Below are 15,741 nucleotides of genomic sequence, written 5' to 3'. Positions count from 1 at the left end.
CTGGCGCTGCGATCGTTCAGCGACCATGGGAATGATGGGTAGTACCCACATTTGCCTAGTCTTCGTCATTGCGTGCGGCGAATCGTACTTGCGGCTCCGTTTATTGCTGTGTTTCGGTTTTGTTTTGAAAGAAAGATTGAGCCCTTTTCAACTTCGTGAGCCAATTTGCAAGGTAAGTCTAAATAAAATAAAATGGTGAAGCGCAACCGCTGAACATTCGCTAATACTTGTTTCGTAAGAAAACAGCTCCGAGCCACACGAACACACACGGAGCCAAAGGCAGGCCAGAAGTACGAAGATTAGACAAATGTGTGTACTACACGGGCCATTCTTCCCATTCTGGTTGAAGCGCCGTGCGTTGCAGCTCCCATAGACACTAGCGCCAGAGTTCCCTCTAGTAAGTATTGTGGGAAACTCTATGCGATGAACGACCGAGCGGTCGAGCTGACATTCTCGAAGCACAACGGCTGGAGCGACGCGCTATGGCACCCAAAACTGATTAGATCGCAGTCGAGAGACTGGCGCCGTATTCAGACGAACACGTACCCTAACCAATACGCACACTTTCGAAAGTACACCCCTCCGAATAGAGCGCTGCACAGGCCAATTTTTCCGGCCTGAGCCCGGTCCAGCCCGAAAACTTCATGTACCGGCCCGCCCAAGCCCGGCTCGGTGTTTTTAAATGCGGCCCCGTACCTGCCCTGGTCCCGAAAGCTTTGCGCCCGGCCCGGCCAGTTTCAGCGAGTTATGTCTTGAACATAAACGAGGCACAGAACACTCTTCGGTTATTGTGAAGATACCTTCCTCGGACAATAGTTTTATTAAGTGTGGTGGAACTTCTTTCAGTGTCACGTCTTTTCACTTGTATACTCTGTGTTCTTTTGGTTAATTACGCCCGTAGCACTACGGCGAAATAATTGAAGGGTAATATAAAATGTGGTCTATTGTCGGGTAGCCTGTATGAAATCCTGCTTGGTCCTTTGGCTTATTGCACTATAATGTCGTCGTAATTACAGTAGATATAATTATTAGCTTAGTTATATTAGCTAAATATAGTTGTAGTCATAGCTGGCCGTCTCATCTACGCAGTGCTAGCCACACAATATTATTTTTGCATAAAAAAAAACGACTACAAAATACCCTCAAGAAGTGGAAAAAAAATGACAGACATTTATAGTTTGAGTCTACATAAATTGCATGCGAGCCGGGGCTGTTGAGTAGAATTAACACGTCTCCTGCAAACGTCACTTATTGGGCCATGCAATAAATTAAACACATGCTCTTGCTACTTCTGGAATTCGAGTCATGTACTCCTTCAAATAAGCAATGATGACACTGAGAGAGATAAAACCCTGTATTCAAAAACGCTGGTTGACTTGACTTGCCACGGACTTCAATGCTGCAGAAACACGCTTCGAACGCGCTGTCTTTAGGCGATGCCAAGGCAGCACAAACTCACAGACGCGTTTCAGACGCGCTGCATTGAAGGTGATTTCAAGTCAAGTTCAAGTCAAGCATGCAGCGTTTCTTTGGCAACATCTGGCCCTCTCTCTCGGTGCCGTCATCTTCCTTCGTGAGGCGACCATCATAGAGTTTCCCAAAATTAACAGGCACTGCGCCGTGCTCCCGACCGGGTTGCAGAAATTAGGTGCCTTTTCTCATCTTACAACCACTACCACCCACAAATGTTAACTACAGGACACTCTTACGCTGCCATTGGTCGTTCATCCACCATGGGAATATTGGGTATTGCGCGCTTCTAACGCTCTTGTTGCTTTGTTTATTATTGTGTTTTAGTTTCGTTTTGAATAAATGGTTGGACCAATAAGTTAGCTTTGTGAGTGGATTTGAATTGGCGAGCCTAAAAAGTAACTGCGTAACATTTGCCGAACCGTCGTTTTGCGGCAATGCGGATTCAGACCACTCAAAACCCTGTGCTACCCATCGTTCCCATGCTGGCTGAAGCGCCTTGCGTTGCAGCTCCCATAGACAATAGCGCCAGAGTTCCCTCTGGTGTACTTGTAGGAAACTCTATGGCGACCACTCCTAGCGCCGCCTACCCCACCCCTGATACGTAAACGGGGCTCTGCCACAATTTGGGAAGTGTCATTGAAGTGCGCTGTCAAACTATAGTGACCTGCTTTTCGCAAGCAATGCCTAAAATGATCGCGAGGGTTGGACACACATGATGTGATGGCAGCCATTTTGGTTTCTAATTTTAAGTGGTCAATTATATATGTAAAATCATGCTTTCGAACGAAGTTTAAGAAAAAAATTAAAATGAACATCTAATAGTATGAGCGCATGTTTTATGACGAAGTTAATTACTAAGGGCAGTCTTTGGCATACTTCCACCTGTAATATGGGCTAAAACATAAAAGAAGGGTACACTTCTTTGTGCGAAATCTCATGAAGGTACAGTTTTTATTTCCAACTTCATTTCCATTTTTCAAACCTGCAAGAAACAACCTGTCCTGATTTACCGTTGGGAAAGTTTTTGGAAAACATTCTCATGTTCACCACGGTGATTGACAAAAAAAAATAACGCTCTCATGATCGAGCAATCTCATTCGTACTTTCTTGTCAATTGATTCTAACAAGTCGTCGACATATAAAAGGCGGCATATATAGATTCTCTATTTTGCATTTCATAGCTCAGCACAATGAACATTCGCAGCGCATTCGATGTAACCTGGAACACTGAACAAAGCTATACACCGCTTTTTGAAGTGTCAAGCAGTTTCCACGTTTGTACTTTGTTTCTGTATATTGAAAAGGTTTCCGAGTTGAGAGTTGGTTTTACGTAGAGCGTGCTGTTCTAAGCTGTCAAGAAATTTAAACTTGGAGTATTGAAGGATCAAGCACACGGGGTGGGGGGGGGGGGGCACACCTGCAAGGAGTGTCCCGTTCACAGCTAGAACACGAGGGGGAGTCGGGAGCACCCTGAACCCCCCATGATTTATGCCGCTGTCCACAACAACGTTGATTTTAAGCCTTTTTTTTTCTTGTGCCTAACACACTATTGCAGGGCCATATGCTGTATGCGGGAGTAACTATCGACCCATCTACCAACGCCATTCGCACCTCCGATGGTAAGTGCCGCAACGTTAAATAAATTTATCAGGGACGAACCTCAAAGGGACGCTAAGGTCAAGTAATACGTTGACGTAGTTTCAGATACCTCGTGGTGCTTGTTTCGTGCATAGGAAATGCTTATATTCAAAGGAAAGCACGTTTAAGAGGTGCGCATAGTGGTAATTTGAACCGGCTGCCTAGCGGCCTTCTGGACTAGCCATGCTCGCCATTTACTCGCTCTACTGCATGCTCGCGGCCGACAACCGGCGCAGCGGAGGAAGGGGTTTTCACGCTGCACAGCCAGGCGAAGACAGAACTTGCGTCGTTCGCAAGGGCGTAGGCAAAATTTTTTTTTCAGGGGAGCGTGTGGGTGGGGTGGGGTGGGGGCACCTTTTTGATCTGAAGATCTGAGTCTCGTGTCAGTTTGTGCCCCATCATCATCATCACCACCACCACCACCACCACCACCATCATCATCATCATCATCATCATCATCACCATCATCATCATCATCATCATCATCATCATCATCATCATCATCAAAGGCCTCTCCCATGTTCCGCTAGTCAACTCGGTCATGTGCTTGCTGCTGCCACTTTATATACCGTAAACATCCTTGTATCATCGGCCCACCTTACTTTGTCTCCCCCTCATCCGCTCACGTTCTCTGGGAATCTAGTCAGCTACCCTTAATGACCAGCTGTTATCCTGCCTACGAGATCTATATGCCATGGCCAAAAAAAAAAAATCGAAGGGTGGGGGGCATGGGTCAGTGTGTCACGCCCTGACTACGGCGCTGCTTTAGGGCTGCCGTACGCTGTGGCTTGTTGTCGTAGTCGCTTAGCTCCGTGTGTAACGTATTGAGCGTTCGCTCGCAACGCGAAGTTTATTTACTTTTGCTTTTCGAGAGCCTTGATGGATCACTTCTCATCAGCAGCAAAAAATCTATCAATAATGCGCCCATTTAAAGGCCCCCATACATGGTAGCCTTTAAAGGCCACACCCTGCGCTCTGGGCGCACACCCCGAGATCGCAGGGTGTGGCCATTTGAAGAGGGCCTTTGACGAGCGCAGGGTCGTTCTTCACAGGGGGGGGGGGGGAGCAATGGTGCGTCGCAGTGCCCCACCTTCTTCACAGAAGTTAATATGGGGCACACGGAATGGGCCAGGCACCAGGGCGGGGGTGACTCTCCCTAAGCAACCCAGAGATCAAACCTTACGAGAGGTGTTGCAGTTGTGCCGGAGACTATTCAGCGAACGCCTATATTCACGGTAATTTTTCAGAATGATGACGTACCAGCGGTGTTAACCGCATATGATAATCGAAACGTGGTCTTCCTTTATTCGAATGTTTCCTTCACTCGTACCTCGTTTTTGGCCCTTTGACGAACAGCAGGAAGAGTAAGAGCGCGGAACGCGCGTACGTGCTAGCACAAACAGCCATGTTCTTGTTCGACCAGAGGACGGCATCTGCTCCTGTTGACGTCTTCAAGTCACCGTTGTGGCGTCGCGGCGAAAGCTGCGGATAGCGGTAACACGTAGAATAGTGCGATGTTTAACCGAGAGAACTGTGGCGTTGCGATCGCTCAGCCACTTTAGTAGTAGTGCTAATTACATGAATGGGCTGTACTCTTCGTGGTTGCTACTTCAAATTCTCTTGCGCCTTTGTTTAGAGCCGTGCATCGGCTCTTTCTTTTTTTTTTGTTCCAGATAAAATGGCCGCTCGTTGCGAACCTCGGGAGCTGACTTGAATCGGTTGGCCTAAAAAGGGTACGGGTGGTGAAGTGGGACTGCCTAACTCGTACTGATGTGCGTTGCAGCACCCATAGAGACATCAATATAGAACCCACAAAATCGGCCACGTATCTGCGCGCTTCGCTGCAAATGTCGTCGAAAGACGATAGTCTTCCCTCTGAAGGCGTTGCGTGAGGTATGGCCGCAATCTGGCAGTAATCTCGAAAACGAAAGCTTGTTCAGAACGCAGAGCCACTGGTAGGTGGCAGCACTGTGTTGTCTTAGCAACGCGGCATAGCAAAAAATTGCCCGCAGCTTCCCTCGGGGGAACACTGAGGAGGATGCGGAGCATATAATTGGTTAACGGGGTGTTAAAGTGCGACTTACTTGTGTCGATGGCTAAATTGGTTAACGTGGTTGTGAAATGGGGTGTTAAATTGCGACTTACTTGGGTCGATGGCTAAATTGGTTAACGTGGTTGTAGGAGGGGGTGTTAAATGAGTGAACACGTACACACGTATGCGAAAGGGCGGCGCTGGTCGAAGGGACGTCGATCATTGTGTTTGTGGATTCGTTGGAATTCATTTCACCGCGACCTTGGACGTCGACGCGCCGTACAAACCAACCGACGAGCGGCAACTGAGCGAGCGAGCGCCGACCTTGAGTATATATACAGCACGACGGCGAATGCACTGTCAGCTGTTGAATGTTCTCGAAGCGCGACGCCACATGCGCGTCCACTGGAGAATCAGGAGAATTGTAGATGTCGAACGCGGTGTGTAGAGGAGGAAGGGTGCACAGATGGTGGAGGAGTGAAGCGCGCGCTGTGTAGAGGAGGAAGGGATGCACAGATGGTGGAAGAGTGGGCGACGGCGCGTCGGCGCATGCGCGCGCGTCAGCTGTCGAATGTTCGAGAAGCGGTGCGGACGGCGCACTACAAGGCGCGAGTATAAGATGCTCCGCATCTAAAACACGCTTTTTCGTGCGCAGCGTCGCATAGTCAGTACAGCGAAAGAAAAACTACTCTCTAGAATGAACGTACCTATGCATTTTGTAGTATAAAGAAGAAACACGCCACATAATACTTAAGTATTGATGTTGTACCTCAGATATGCATAACATTTGCTTTTTTGATCTACGTTGTTCACAAGTATGAACGCAGCCACCAGGTCAAGATGTCTGGGTGTTCAGCAAGTGCTTAAACTTTGACTGGGTGGCTGAGTCTTTTCAGTAGACAGACATACAAACAGAAAGACAGGCCAAGATTTCCGTGTTGAAGTACCCAAGCAATACTATCGTCTTAAAAATGTCGGCTCTAGCCTCAGCCATCGGTTTCCTCCTAGAAATAAACTGCATAAATATACTTAGTTCAATGGCGCTTGCTAATTCTTGCGACGTCGAGCGCTTGTTTCACTCAGACTCAACGCCTGTGTCACTCGTTTAAGGAAAGCAAGTTGAACGCTCTGGTAAACTTGGTCAGGGAGAATGACATCGATGCTCGGCCAAACTTAATGTTCGAAGTATAGTAACGACGGACCTTTAGCTATTTAAGTGCGTAGTATTTACATTAGCCAAAGAAAATACTCTCGGTTGGAACGGAAGCCAGTCAGCGTGCGACTGTCCTTCCTGATGACAAGATCGATGCTGTTCTGGGGGTGGAGCTGGCATTTTATTGCGATATCAATTATATGGACAGTCTCCACTGATTCTTGCCGTCGTCGTCGCCAGCACCGCCGTCATTCACGTATATGTATATATACGGGGAAGGATGCCCTAGCCTCCTCTTTTTGCGGAGCAAACATCACCTTTCGGGCCGGGGTCGTCTGTGCACGCGCTTATCTCGTGAGCGAAGAAGGGTGGGGGTGGGGTGCTTATGGTTGCCGCGCTATCGCGGCAACGATGAGCGCGCGGCTTGTGCCCCCTCCCCCCCAAATGCAGGCGGGAGCTTCTATGGGCTGCGTTCTCAACACGAAGAAACGGGGCCAAAAGCGTACCTGGGGTGGTCGTGTTCTCTTTACCAGCGTTTTGTAGAGTTAAGTGAGATCGGGTCTAAATGAGTTGACAGCCAGCCTCACTTTGTATAACAGTGTAATTTATCGCTATGACATCGCCGCAGGAAACTTGGTTACTCGGCAAGCGCATGTTTACTACAAATAATATTGCTCCTAAAATGCTAGCCTTGCTTTTTAAAAGATTCGAATATGTTGCTATCGCATTCATTGCTTTGCCCTTTTTGGTGAAAATGTGGAGCATCGCTTAGTCGCACGATGTCGCGCTTCGGCGATGGCGCTGTCCACACTTCCACTTCGCATGCTCGCGTCTCGTGCCGAGGAAGACACCCACAAAAATGTCGCTTCCCTCCCCCTCTCTCACCTGGCAAGGTTGACGCAGGCAGCGCCTGCAAGTAAAAAATTATGGACCACCTACCCAAAGGGAACCCTGATGGGATGCGAAGCAGCAGCGGTGCACAAGGCGTTGGCCCGATTGGAGCTGAAATCGACTTGGGTGCTGGAAGAATAGTTTGAAGCGAAACTCGGTGTAGCGTTTACTCGAGTAAACGTTTGTTTGAAACGCAAATATACGGAAGGCGGGCTTGAGTTTCGTGTAATAGTCATCGCAGGCAAACGAGCCAAAAAAGTGTTTCCACTGGACGTGCGGTCTAGCGTTGCTGCGTGTGGTGGAGAAGGTGAAGCGAGAAAGAAGTCTGTCGCAAGCGGGTGGAGGAGCCGGCAACTGCGGGTGAGGAAGATAGTGTTATCAGTCGTTGCATGAGCGCGCACCTGTACGTGATGTCAACACGTAGCTGCGACTTGACCTGCTTGGCACCGCTCCAACACCTGCGGCGAAAGGAATGCGTTGTGGTACGATCGTACGGACGTACGTCGGTGTTACACGCGTCAGTCAAAGAGATGCTTCGCATCTAAAAACCGACTGCTCGAGCTGCACAACCGTTCATTGGCCAGCCCGTATATGTAGGCCCTGGATCGCGAGTTCGGAATTCAGTCAAGGGCGTCTTTATTTGACTTTAGCTTGAAGTTGAAGGCAATGCTTCTCCCTCACTTAATAAATAAGTATGATAAAGACGAAATAACAATTAGTCATTCCCAAACCATACCCAATTACGCAACAGTCACCCAATACCACCACTTCTCTGCGACGCATTTACTCGAGAAACCGTAGAAAGATGCAGGCGGCTTTTTTTTCTGTAGGTTGTAACCGTGTATATTGCCAGAATTGTGCTGTACATTATGAAACTCTATTCCCGCAGCATCCGAACCGCTGCTTAGTTTAAGCGTGCGTAAGAAAAAAGAAAAAAAGAAAAGAAACGTTGTTGCGAATTTCCAGAGTCCTCCACTACGATGTCTCTCATAGCCGCATCGTAGTTTTAAGATTAAGAAACTCCAACAATGTATAATTCAACTCGACTATACTCGCAGGCGAAGGACGCTTCTGCGAGTACCGGTCTACGCCCGCAAGTTATAAGGCCACGACTGTCGACGACTTCTCGAAGAGCGTGAAGTTGGTCTGCGACGATAGCGGACCTAAGACACAGTTCACCTGGACGCCAGACGAGAACACACCCGACACGCTTTACTACCAGGTTCGTGCGCGCCCTGTCACTCGTAAGCGCACTGGGACACAGTGACCACGCACGCGTTCTGCGCACACACCCGCTGCAGCGCTTCAGCGCTGGGCTTTCCGACGTGGTGCCATGCCGTCTCCTGATAAAGGTGATAGAGGGCGCGTGGCCACGAGGATCTGCAATGATCGGTGGTGAAGTCCCTGATGGATGGAAACTTAGCAGGATGAGCATGATATATAAAGGGCGACAAAGCTGACGTAAACAACTATCGTCCTATAACAGTGACATCAGTGGCTTACAGGCTGGCGATGCAGATTATAAAGGAAAGTCTGCAGGCATGGATAGATAATGAGAGGGTTCTGGGGGAACTTCAGAATGGGTTTCGAAAACAAAGGAGGTTGGAAGACAATTTGTTCCTACTAACGCAGTGCATCGAAATAGCAGAAATGGAACACAAGTCCCCGTGGCTAGCATTTTTGGATATCAAGAGAGCGTACGATAGCGTGGTTCAAGAGGTCTTGTGGGGAATACTGCTCACACTAGGTGTCGATGATGGAATCATTAAGCGCTTAAAGTATATCTATAGAAGTAACAAGGTGAAAAATGGGAAAAACAGGTATCCGAGCCCACGGAGATAAAACGGGGGCTTAGGCAGGGGTGTCCCCTGTCACCTTTGTTATTCATGACGTACCTACAAGGATTAGAGGCCAAAATAGAGGGGAGTGGACTTGGCTTCAACCTCTCTTTCGTCAAACAAGGTAAACTCATTGAACAGGCACTACCGGCATTGATGTACGCAGATGATATAGTGCTAATGACCGACAACAAGGGAGATTTGCAGAGATTGATGGATATCTGCGGTAATGAGGGAGATAAGTTAGATTTCAGATTCAGTAAGGAAAAATTAGCAGTCATGATTTTTAATGATAATGAAGGTAGTGAGCTTACGAGACAGAAGGTCAGGCTAGAGATAACGAATAAATACAAATATCTGGGCGTATGGATTAGCAATGGGACCGAGTACCCAAGGGAACACGAAATATACATAATGACTGAAGGAAACAGGAATGCAGCGGTGATAAACAATAGGGCACTGTAGAATTACAGTAGGTATGATGTTGTAAGAGGAATTTGAAAATGTGTCATGGTTCCTGGTTGGACTTTCGGCCATGCGGCCTTGTGCATGATCAGAGGTTCAAGCAAGATTAGAAATTAAGCAATAAGGAATAGGTAGGCTTGCTTTAGGAGCTCACCAGAATACACCAAATCAGGGAGCACAAGGTGATATGGGATGAACATCATTCGAGTGCATGGAAACCAGCAGCAAGACAAAAATTGAGAAGAGATTGAGAGAAATAGAAAAGGAGCATTGGGCTAGGGAAGTTTTCAGCTACTTCACGAGGAATGTCGATCATACAAAATGCGAACCAGAAAATTCACGGTCAAATACTTGCAAAAGAGCATGGGGCCAAACCAAAATGAACTATCAGTTAAGAAGAAGGTGAAGGAAATGGAGACCGATATGTGGAGAATCGGCATGATTAAGAAGTCTGCACTAGAGATCTATCGAACTTTTAAGCAGGAAATTGCCAAGGAAAGGATCTATGATAATACTCGGGGCGGTTCTCTACGGTTTGAGGCCAGGACAGGAGTATTGCGAACCAAGACATATCGGGCCAAATACGAAGGGGTAGATACGGTATGCAGTGCGTGTGGAGAGAAGGAGGAAACTTCCAAACAGTTGATAATTTTCTGTGAAGGGCTTCACCCTATCGTTCAGGATGACGGCGCTGAGTTGTTCAAAGCACTGGGTTTTAGGGACAGGGAGGGCAAGATAGACTTGAAGTGGGTAGAATTAACTAGAAGGAGGTTATCCGATTGGTGGCTAAAATCAAGGCACGAGTGAAAATTAAGCCCTTCACTGCAAAGTACCAGTCCTCAACTTCACTATTGATTGAGAAAAAAAAAGGATAAATCAAGATTTTGGTTCAATAAGTATTACGGCTAGGTGGCGCTAACCGCCGCCCGATCTAAAGCGTACAGCCATATCAATCCATCCATCCATCCATCCTGCGCGCCCACTCTCTCCACGCAGCTTCCCGTGGCCACGCGCCCTCTATCGGGAGAGGGCACGTCACTGCGTCGGAATAGGGGGTGTGCCGGAACATAATGGCTTACAAGTATAGTGGGTACGACGTTTTTCCGAAAAAAGATGAATAACAACATAGTGGACGCTTTTCTAGAACACAAGAATAATCATTTATGGTGTAGTGGGTACTATGCAAGTATATTTGCTGTAGTTGCCCAAAGGCTTCCGAAAGGCTGCTCTCATACCTTAGCAATGTTGTAGGTCCATACGGAAACGTTTCCGTGCGTACGTGATCGTATACCTTTACGTTTGCGAAAGTCACGAAATTGTGATGCGGCATCCCAAAGCCTCCCGCGGGAGACTCGACGTGCTGTGCAGCTTCTGCGCCAATCAGGGCCGTTCCACGCGCTTTCCGCACAACCGCAACGCACGTGCCGGGACCCCTACCGCACGCAAGCTGGGGACAAATAAGCCAATTTGCGACGCTCTTTCACCCTACGCAGCGTCGCCAATTGGCTTATTTGTCCCCCGCTTGCGTGCATGCGGTAGGGGTCCCGGCACGTGCGTTGCGGCTGTGCGGAAAGCGCGTGGAACGGCCTTTACGGGGTCATAGAGGGTGGTTGCAAGCTTTGCGCTGGGGGGAGCCTACGTGCCGCGACGTCGCCACAAGCGCCTCAGTATGTCGACGGCGCCTACCGTTGTTTACAAACATGGAGTAGGTCTTTAGGTGCAGAACGCTTTCGGAGTGAGGCGGGGGCGGATCAATATATCTACTGTGACCTAAAAGGGCAGGAGCATGGCGTTCCCCTTTTTCATAGAATGCTAAAGGCCTGACCACACGTGTACCTGTTGCAGTGCGTCAGAGCGGAGCTTTGACGTTGTAGCACGCCATCTCCCGATGGAGGGAGAGGGAGCGAGGCTAGAGTGTACTAGAAGTGTTCTAGTACACTGTAGCGAGGCTACACCATGCTGTGGGCCCTTTCTCTTTTTAGCTTTCCATTGCCCTCGCACAGCACGCCGAGTCTCCCATGCGTGCGGGAGGGTTTGCGTACACTGGGATACCGAAACCAACACAATTTCGTAGTGATCGTATACCTGCACAACGTATACCTGCACAACGTGCAGGTATACGATCACGTACCCTACGCAGACGTTTACGTATGGAGCTACAACTTCGCTAAGGTAGGAGTAGCATGGTAACCTTAAAAAAAAAAGCCAGGCCTGTCACAGCGAAAGCTGAAAGGGCGGCCTTTCAGCAGCCTTTTTTGAAACACTCCTTGGGCAACTACTTCAAGCACACTTGCATGCGGTACCCACTAAGCCACAACTTGTGTAGTAGGGAAGCGTCCAATATCTTATTATTAGTTTTTTCGGACAAGCGTGCTGCCCACTATACTTAATTGTAAGACATTTCGTGCACATTCATAATGTCGTGGCTGACGAAGATGAATTCTATGCCGAGGCTTTTGTAACGGGATGAAGCAATCAACGACCCACTCGTCGGGACACAGTACGCATGGTGTGATGACTGGTTCTAACTTTACTGTTCTATAACGCATTATTACACACGTTAACACGATTCCTGTCCCGACATGAACCGGCATAGGGTCAGTCTGCAACTGAGTTCCAAGCACCAGCGTACCTCAGTGGTAGGAATACTAGGCTTTCATGCAGAGGGACTGCTTTCAAATTCGATTCTATTCTCAATATTTTTATATATTTATTTATTCTCATGTCACGTAATAATGGTAACGGACACCGAAGGAGGCGGCGGACAACTACGTTGCCAAAACCAGTCCTCATTGTGATGACACAGCAGCTGCCGCTTTAAAAGTTTAATACATTGGGGCTGTAGTTAGGGGTTCGGGGGGAGTCCAGGGGCCCGTCCCCGTCTTCCTGAAATTCGGATGGTGCATGGTGTGTGTTTTACCGAGGAGATTAACAAAAATAAAGACAGTTTCCAAAACCAAACAGGTGCACCCCCCCCCCCCTAGAAAAGAAAAAAAGAACTCCTGGCTACAGGCCTGGTATGAACTGTGGCTACAAAGGCGCAGCCGTCATCATAAACACGAGCGGCACCTTGGAAGGCTGGTGAACCCTTCTTCGTGTTGCGCGCTCTCAAGGCGAGGAGACTGTGCGAAATCCATTGTGTTACACTAGCGTTTCGAGATTGATTCAAAGAGCTGCTTGCCTTACGTAGTATAGCATTACCATTGGCTGCTATCGCATTCATTGCTTCGCCATTGTTTGCGATTACCGACGTTTTGTGCGTCGGCACGTCATTTCTTACAGTGCTGGACTCATTTTTACCTCGGTTGGAAGATACAAGTACACGACCATGGCGATACTCCGAAACCGACCCCTCCTCCTCCGCCACCCACCCGAAAGCCGACAACGAGAAAACCAAAACCAAAGCCAAAACCTAAACCCAAAACAAAGTCACCCACACCACCGGAGAGTGACTACTCGGGTGACTCGGGCGGTTCTGGCGGCTCTGGCGGCTCTGGCGATGCCGTTCGACCAGCGCTACCGCCGTTCTTGTTCGCCTGCGCTGCCATCCTGGCCACGCTGCTGCTGAGGCGACAAGCCGGAGCCCGACATGCATGGGCGCTCTTTCTTGCAGTAAACCGCTGAAACGCATGAGAATTGTCAGCGCTCCTTTCTTCAAAGCTTTCATTTTCAGCGTGGCAGGGTACTGTTCCCGGGAACAACCCAGCGGCATTCACCTGCCGCAACACTGTGAAAGCCATGCAAAAAAGTTCTCATCGAAATATGCGTTGGCCGGTATTCGCGGCTGTCAATGCTCGAGCGATCCGAGCAAGGTTCTTGGCGTGATGCGTCGCGACCGGCAGCTTGGAAGAAAGAAATTGGGGAGTGTTGAAGCACGTAGAAAAGGGATGTTTGTCGACTGCACTAACACGAAACCTAGCGTGAGGTGAATCGCACAGTGTCTTGAGAAAGGTCTCTCTGGTGAGGCACTACGCTATTCGCGACTCCAGCAATTCATGCGGCACCTAGCGGCAATATAGGGAAGCTCCGTGCTAAGGCCCAAACAGTCCAAGTGCCAGCCGTATACGGTAGAAGCACGGTACAGAATGGTGCCGCCCGTGAAGAAAAAAAAATGAACGGCCAAGCATTTTTCTACTTTCCAGGTGAGGCACCAGTGTTCACTTGTTAACACGAACCTATTTAATGGCCATTGTATCCAGTGATTACATGTCGCTGCGGCGCTCGATGTATGTAAACAAATTTCGCAGAGACGCGGTGCGCCATGTGCATTACACACACTACGCGACCACTGCAAGAACGTCGCTCGCGCTTGCGGGACCACTAGTGCCGACTAAAATAAGATGCTCTGCGTCAACAACCCGCTCCCTTTCTACAAAGCAGCGCGAACTGCAATCACACTGCTGAAAACAGCGACAACGGACGCAATAACTTCCGCGAATCCGCCATGCTGCAACTCCGCAGCGCTCTCTCATATTAATTCGAGTTGCGAATAGTCGGTTACAAGTCGGGGGGGAGGCCCCCCAGACAGACGATCGAAGTGCGGCGACCGGTCACCTGATCGATTAATGAAATAGTCCCGCTCTTGCTGTCGGCAATGTTCTCGGCAGGTGGGGTGAGCGTCCCTCCGGCTCATGACGTCAGACTGGAATGCACGCCCATTGGTGCAGGCTTGCGTGCCTTCCCCTTTCAGGAAAAATATGCCGCTGACGTCTAAAGAGTTCACCTACTATAGTTGTGCCAAGCCATAAACCTGGAACTTAGGGAAGAATGTTTTCGTTCCACTAACATCGTCGGTTAAGGACGGGTGTTAGGACATCATAGTCGAAATCGAGATGAGTAAATGTTCATCGGCAGGGCCTGTAGCGCGAATGCAAGATAACCGCTGGTCGTTAAGGATCGCAGATTGGTTTCCATGAGAAGACAAGAGGGAAAGACGGAAAGTTAGGCGGGCAGATGGGATTAGCAGCGGGCGCTGGATCGAGTTGTCTGGTTGAACATGGGAGAGGCCTTTGTCCTGCAGTGGGTCTACTTAGGATGATTATGATGATAGTGATGATGATTATGATGATTAGGAAAGACCATGTGGCGCCTAGCTGTCATTCAGGCTGCTGGACAAAGCTGCATGTCTCCGAACACACACTCACAGTGTCCCTGCAAGGATGCACAACGCAAGAAGACATTGGTGAAATAGAAAAATATATACATTAAAGCAGTCATATGTTCCTACACAGATGAATCCTGTCGAATAGAGAAAAGAAAAAGCCCTACCGACGCAAATAATAAAATACATTTATATGCATTTACTATGGAAGTAATAAAATACCGTGAACTGAAGGTATGCTGAAAAACCCGTTAAATAAATCTAAATTCACTGGAGATTCTTGGTGAAGCTAAGGACTATTCACGTGATTATAAACTAAGAAAAACTTCGTGGTGGACTATATTTACAACCAATGTCAAATTGGAGAGTTTATAGAATAAGCGGCTAAAATTATCATGATTGAAAGACAGTTATGATGACCAACTTTCAGAGAAACTCGGGAAGAAACTTTTTAACTTCCGAAGAACCAACAAAAAAAAGGTCGTACCTTCATTCATAAACGTCGAATCGTCGGTTTAGATGTTGCTAAATGCTTTGAAAGTCGCTCCAAGACGGACTTCTCACACATTTCACGGTCTCCGTGATAAAACATCACGGCATGTCCACGAAGTGATTGACGAGTGCGGGAAGCAGCGGGATGGTTTGGTGTTACCGTAAATCACTGGTTACATTAACCACCGACGCATAGAAATGGGTGACTACGTGGTGTCCAGTTACATACACGGTCTAACGAGTGGTATGTTGCGCTGAGTTGTGAAATTTCGTTTTGCCTTCGTTATTACTGTGTTATGGTATCAGATCTAGCTTGAAGCCGGCAAAGACGAGGTATGTGTACGTTCCCCTCGTCGTTGTTGGTTGTTTCCAGTAATACGAAATGCCTTGTAGAGCATCTCGAGACGTCATACACAGCGCAAGCCAGTCGTTGTTCACGATCATCGCTGCCATTATTTTCATCTTCATCAGCGTCATCGTCATCACGGCTACGGCGCAAGCCAATGCCGCCAACGTACAAGCCTCGATCTTAAGGAGCTTCGTCTCTAAAAGTGACGACCTTGAAGAGATCACAACTTCCTAACTATCATTTTGCGCCAGGTCCTCATGGCATTACCTCATTTGTTATAAAATCTACACGTAAGGTTGCACCCCGGAT

The 15,741-nt window shown here is 48.3% G+C and overlaps 1 protein-coding gene across 1 annotated transcript in view; it reads left to right on the top strand.

Annotated features, from left to right (window-relative positions):
- LOC142765054 (protein Skeletor, isoforms B/C-like) overlaps window positions 1–13,120 on the top strand; it is a 58,882-nt gene extending 45,762 nt beyond the window's left edge. The window contains exons 14-16 of the mRNA XM_075865622.1: window positions 3,029–3,092; window positions 8,246–8,409; window positions 12,773–13,120. Coding sequence (XP_075721737.1) covers window positions 3,029–3,092; window positions 8,246–8,409; window positions 12,773–13,114 — 570 coding nt within the window. The 3' untranslated portion in view covers window positions 13,115–13,120. The remainder of the gene's footprint in view (window positions 1–3,028; window positions 3,093–8,245; window positions 8,410–12,772) is intronic.
- The last annotated feature ends 2,621 nt before the right edge of the window (window positions 13,121–15,741 follow it).

The sequence above is a fragment of the Rhipicephalus microplus genome, chromosome 6 (genome assembly GCF_043290135.1).
Source record: "Rhipicephalus microplus isolate Deutch F79 chromosome 6, USDA_Rmic, whole genome shotgun sequence".
Classification (NCBI taxonomy): domain Eukaryota; kingdom Metazoa; phylum Arthropoda; class Arachnida; order Ixodida; family Ixodidae; genus Rhipicephalus; species Rhipicephalus microplus.
This window is presented reverse-complemented; position numbering and strand designations above follow the sequence as displayed.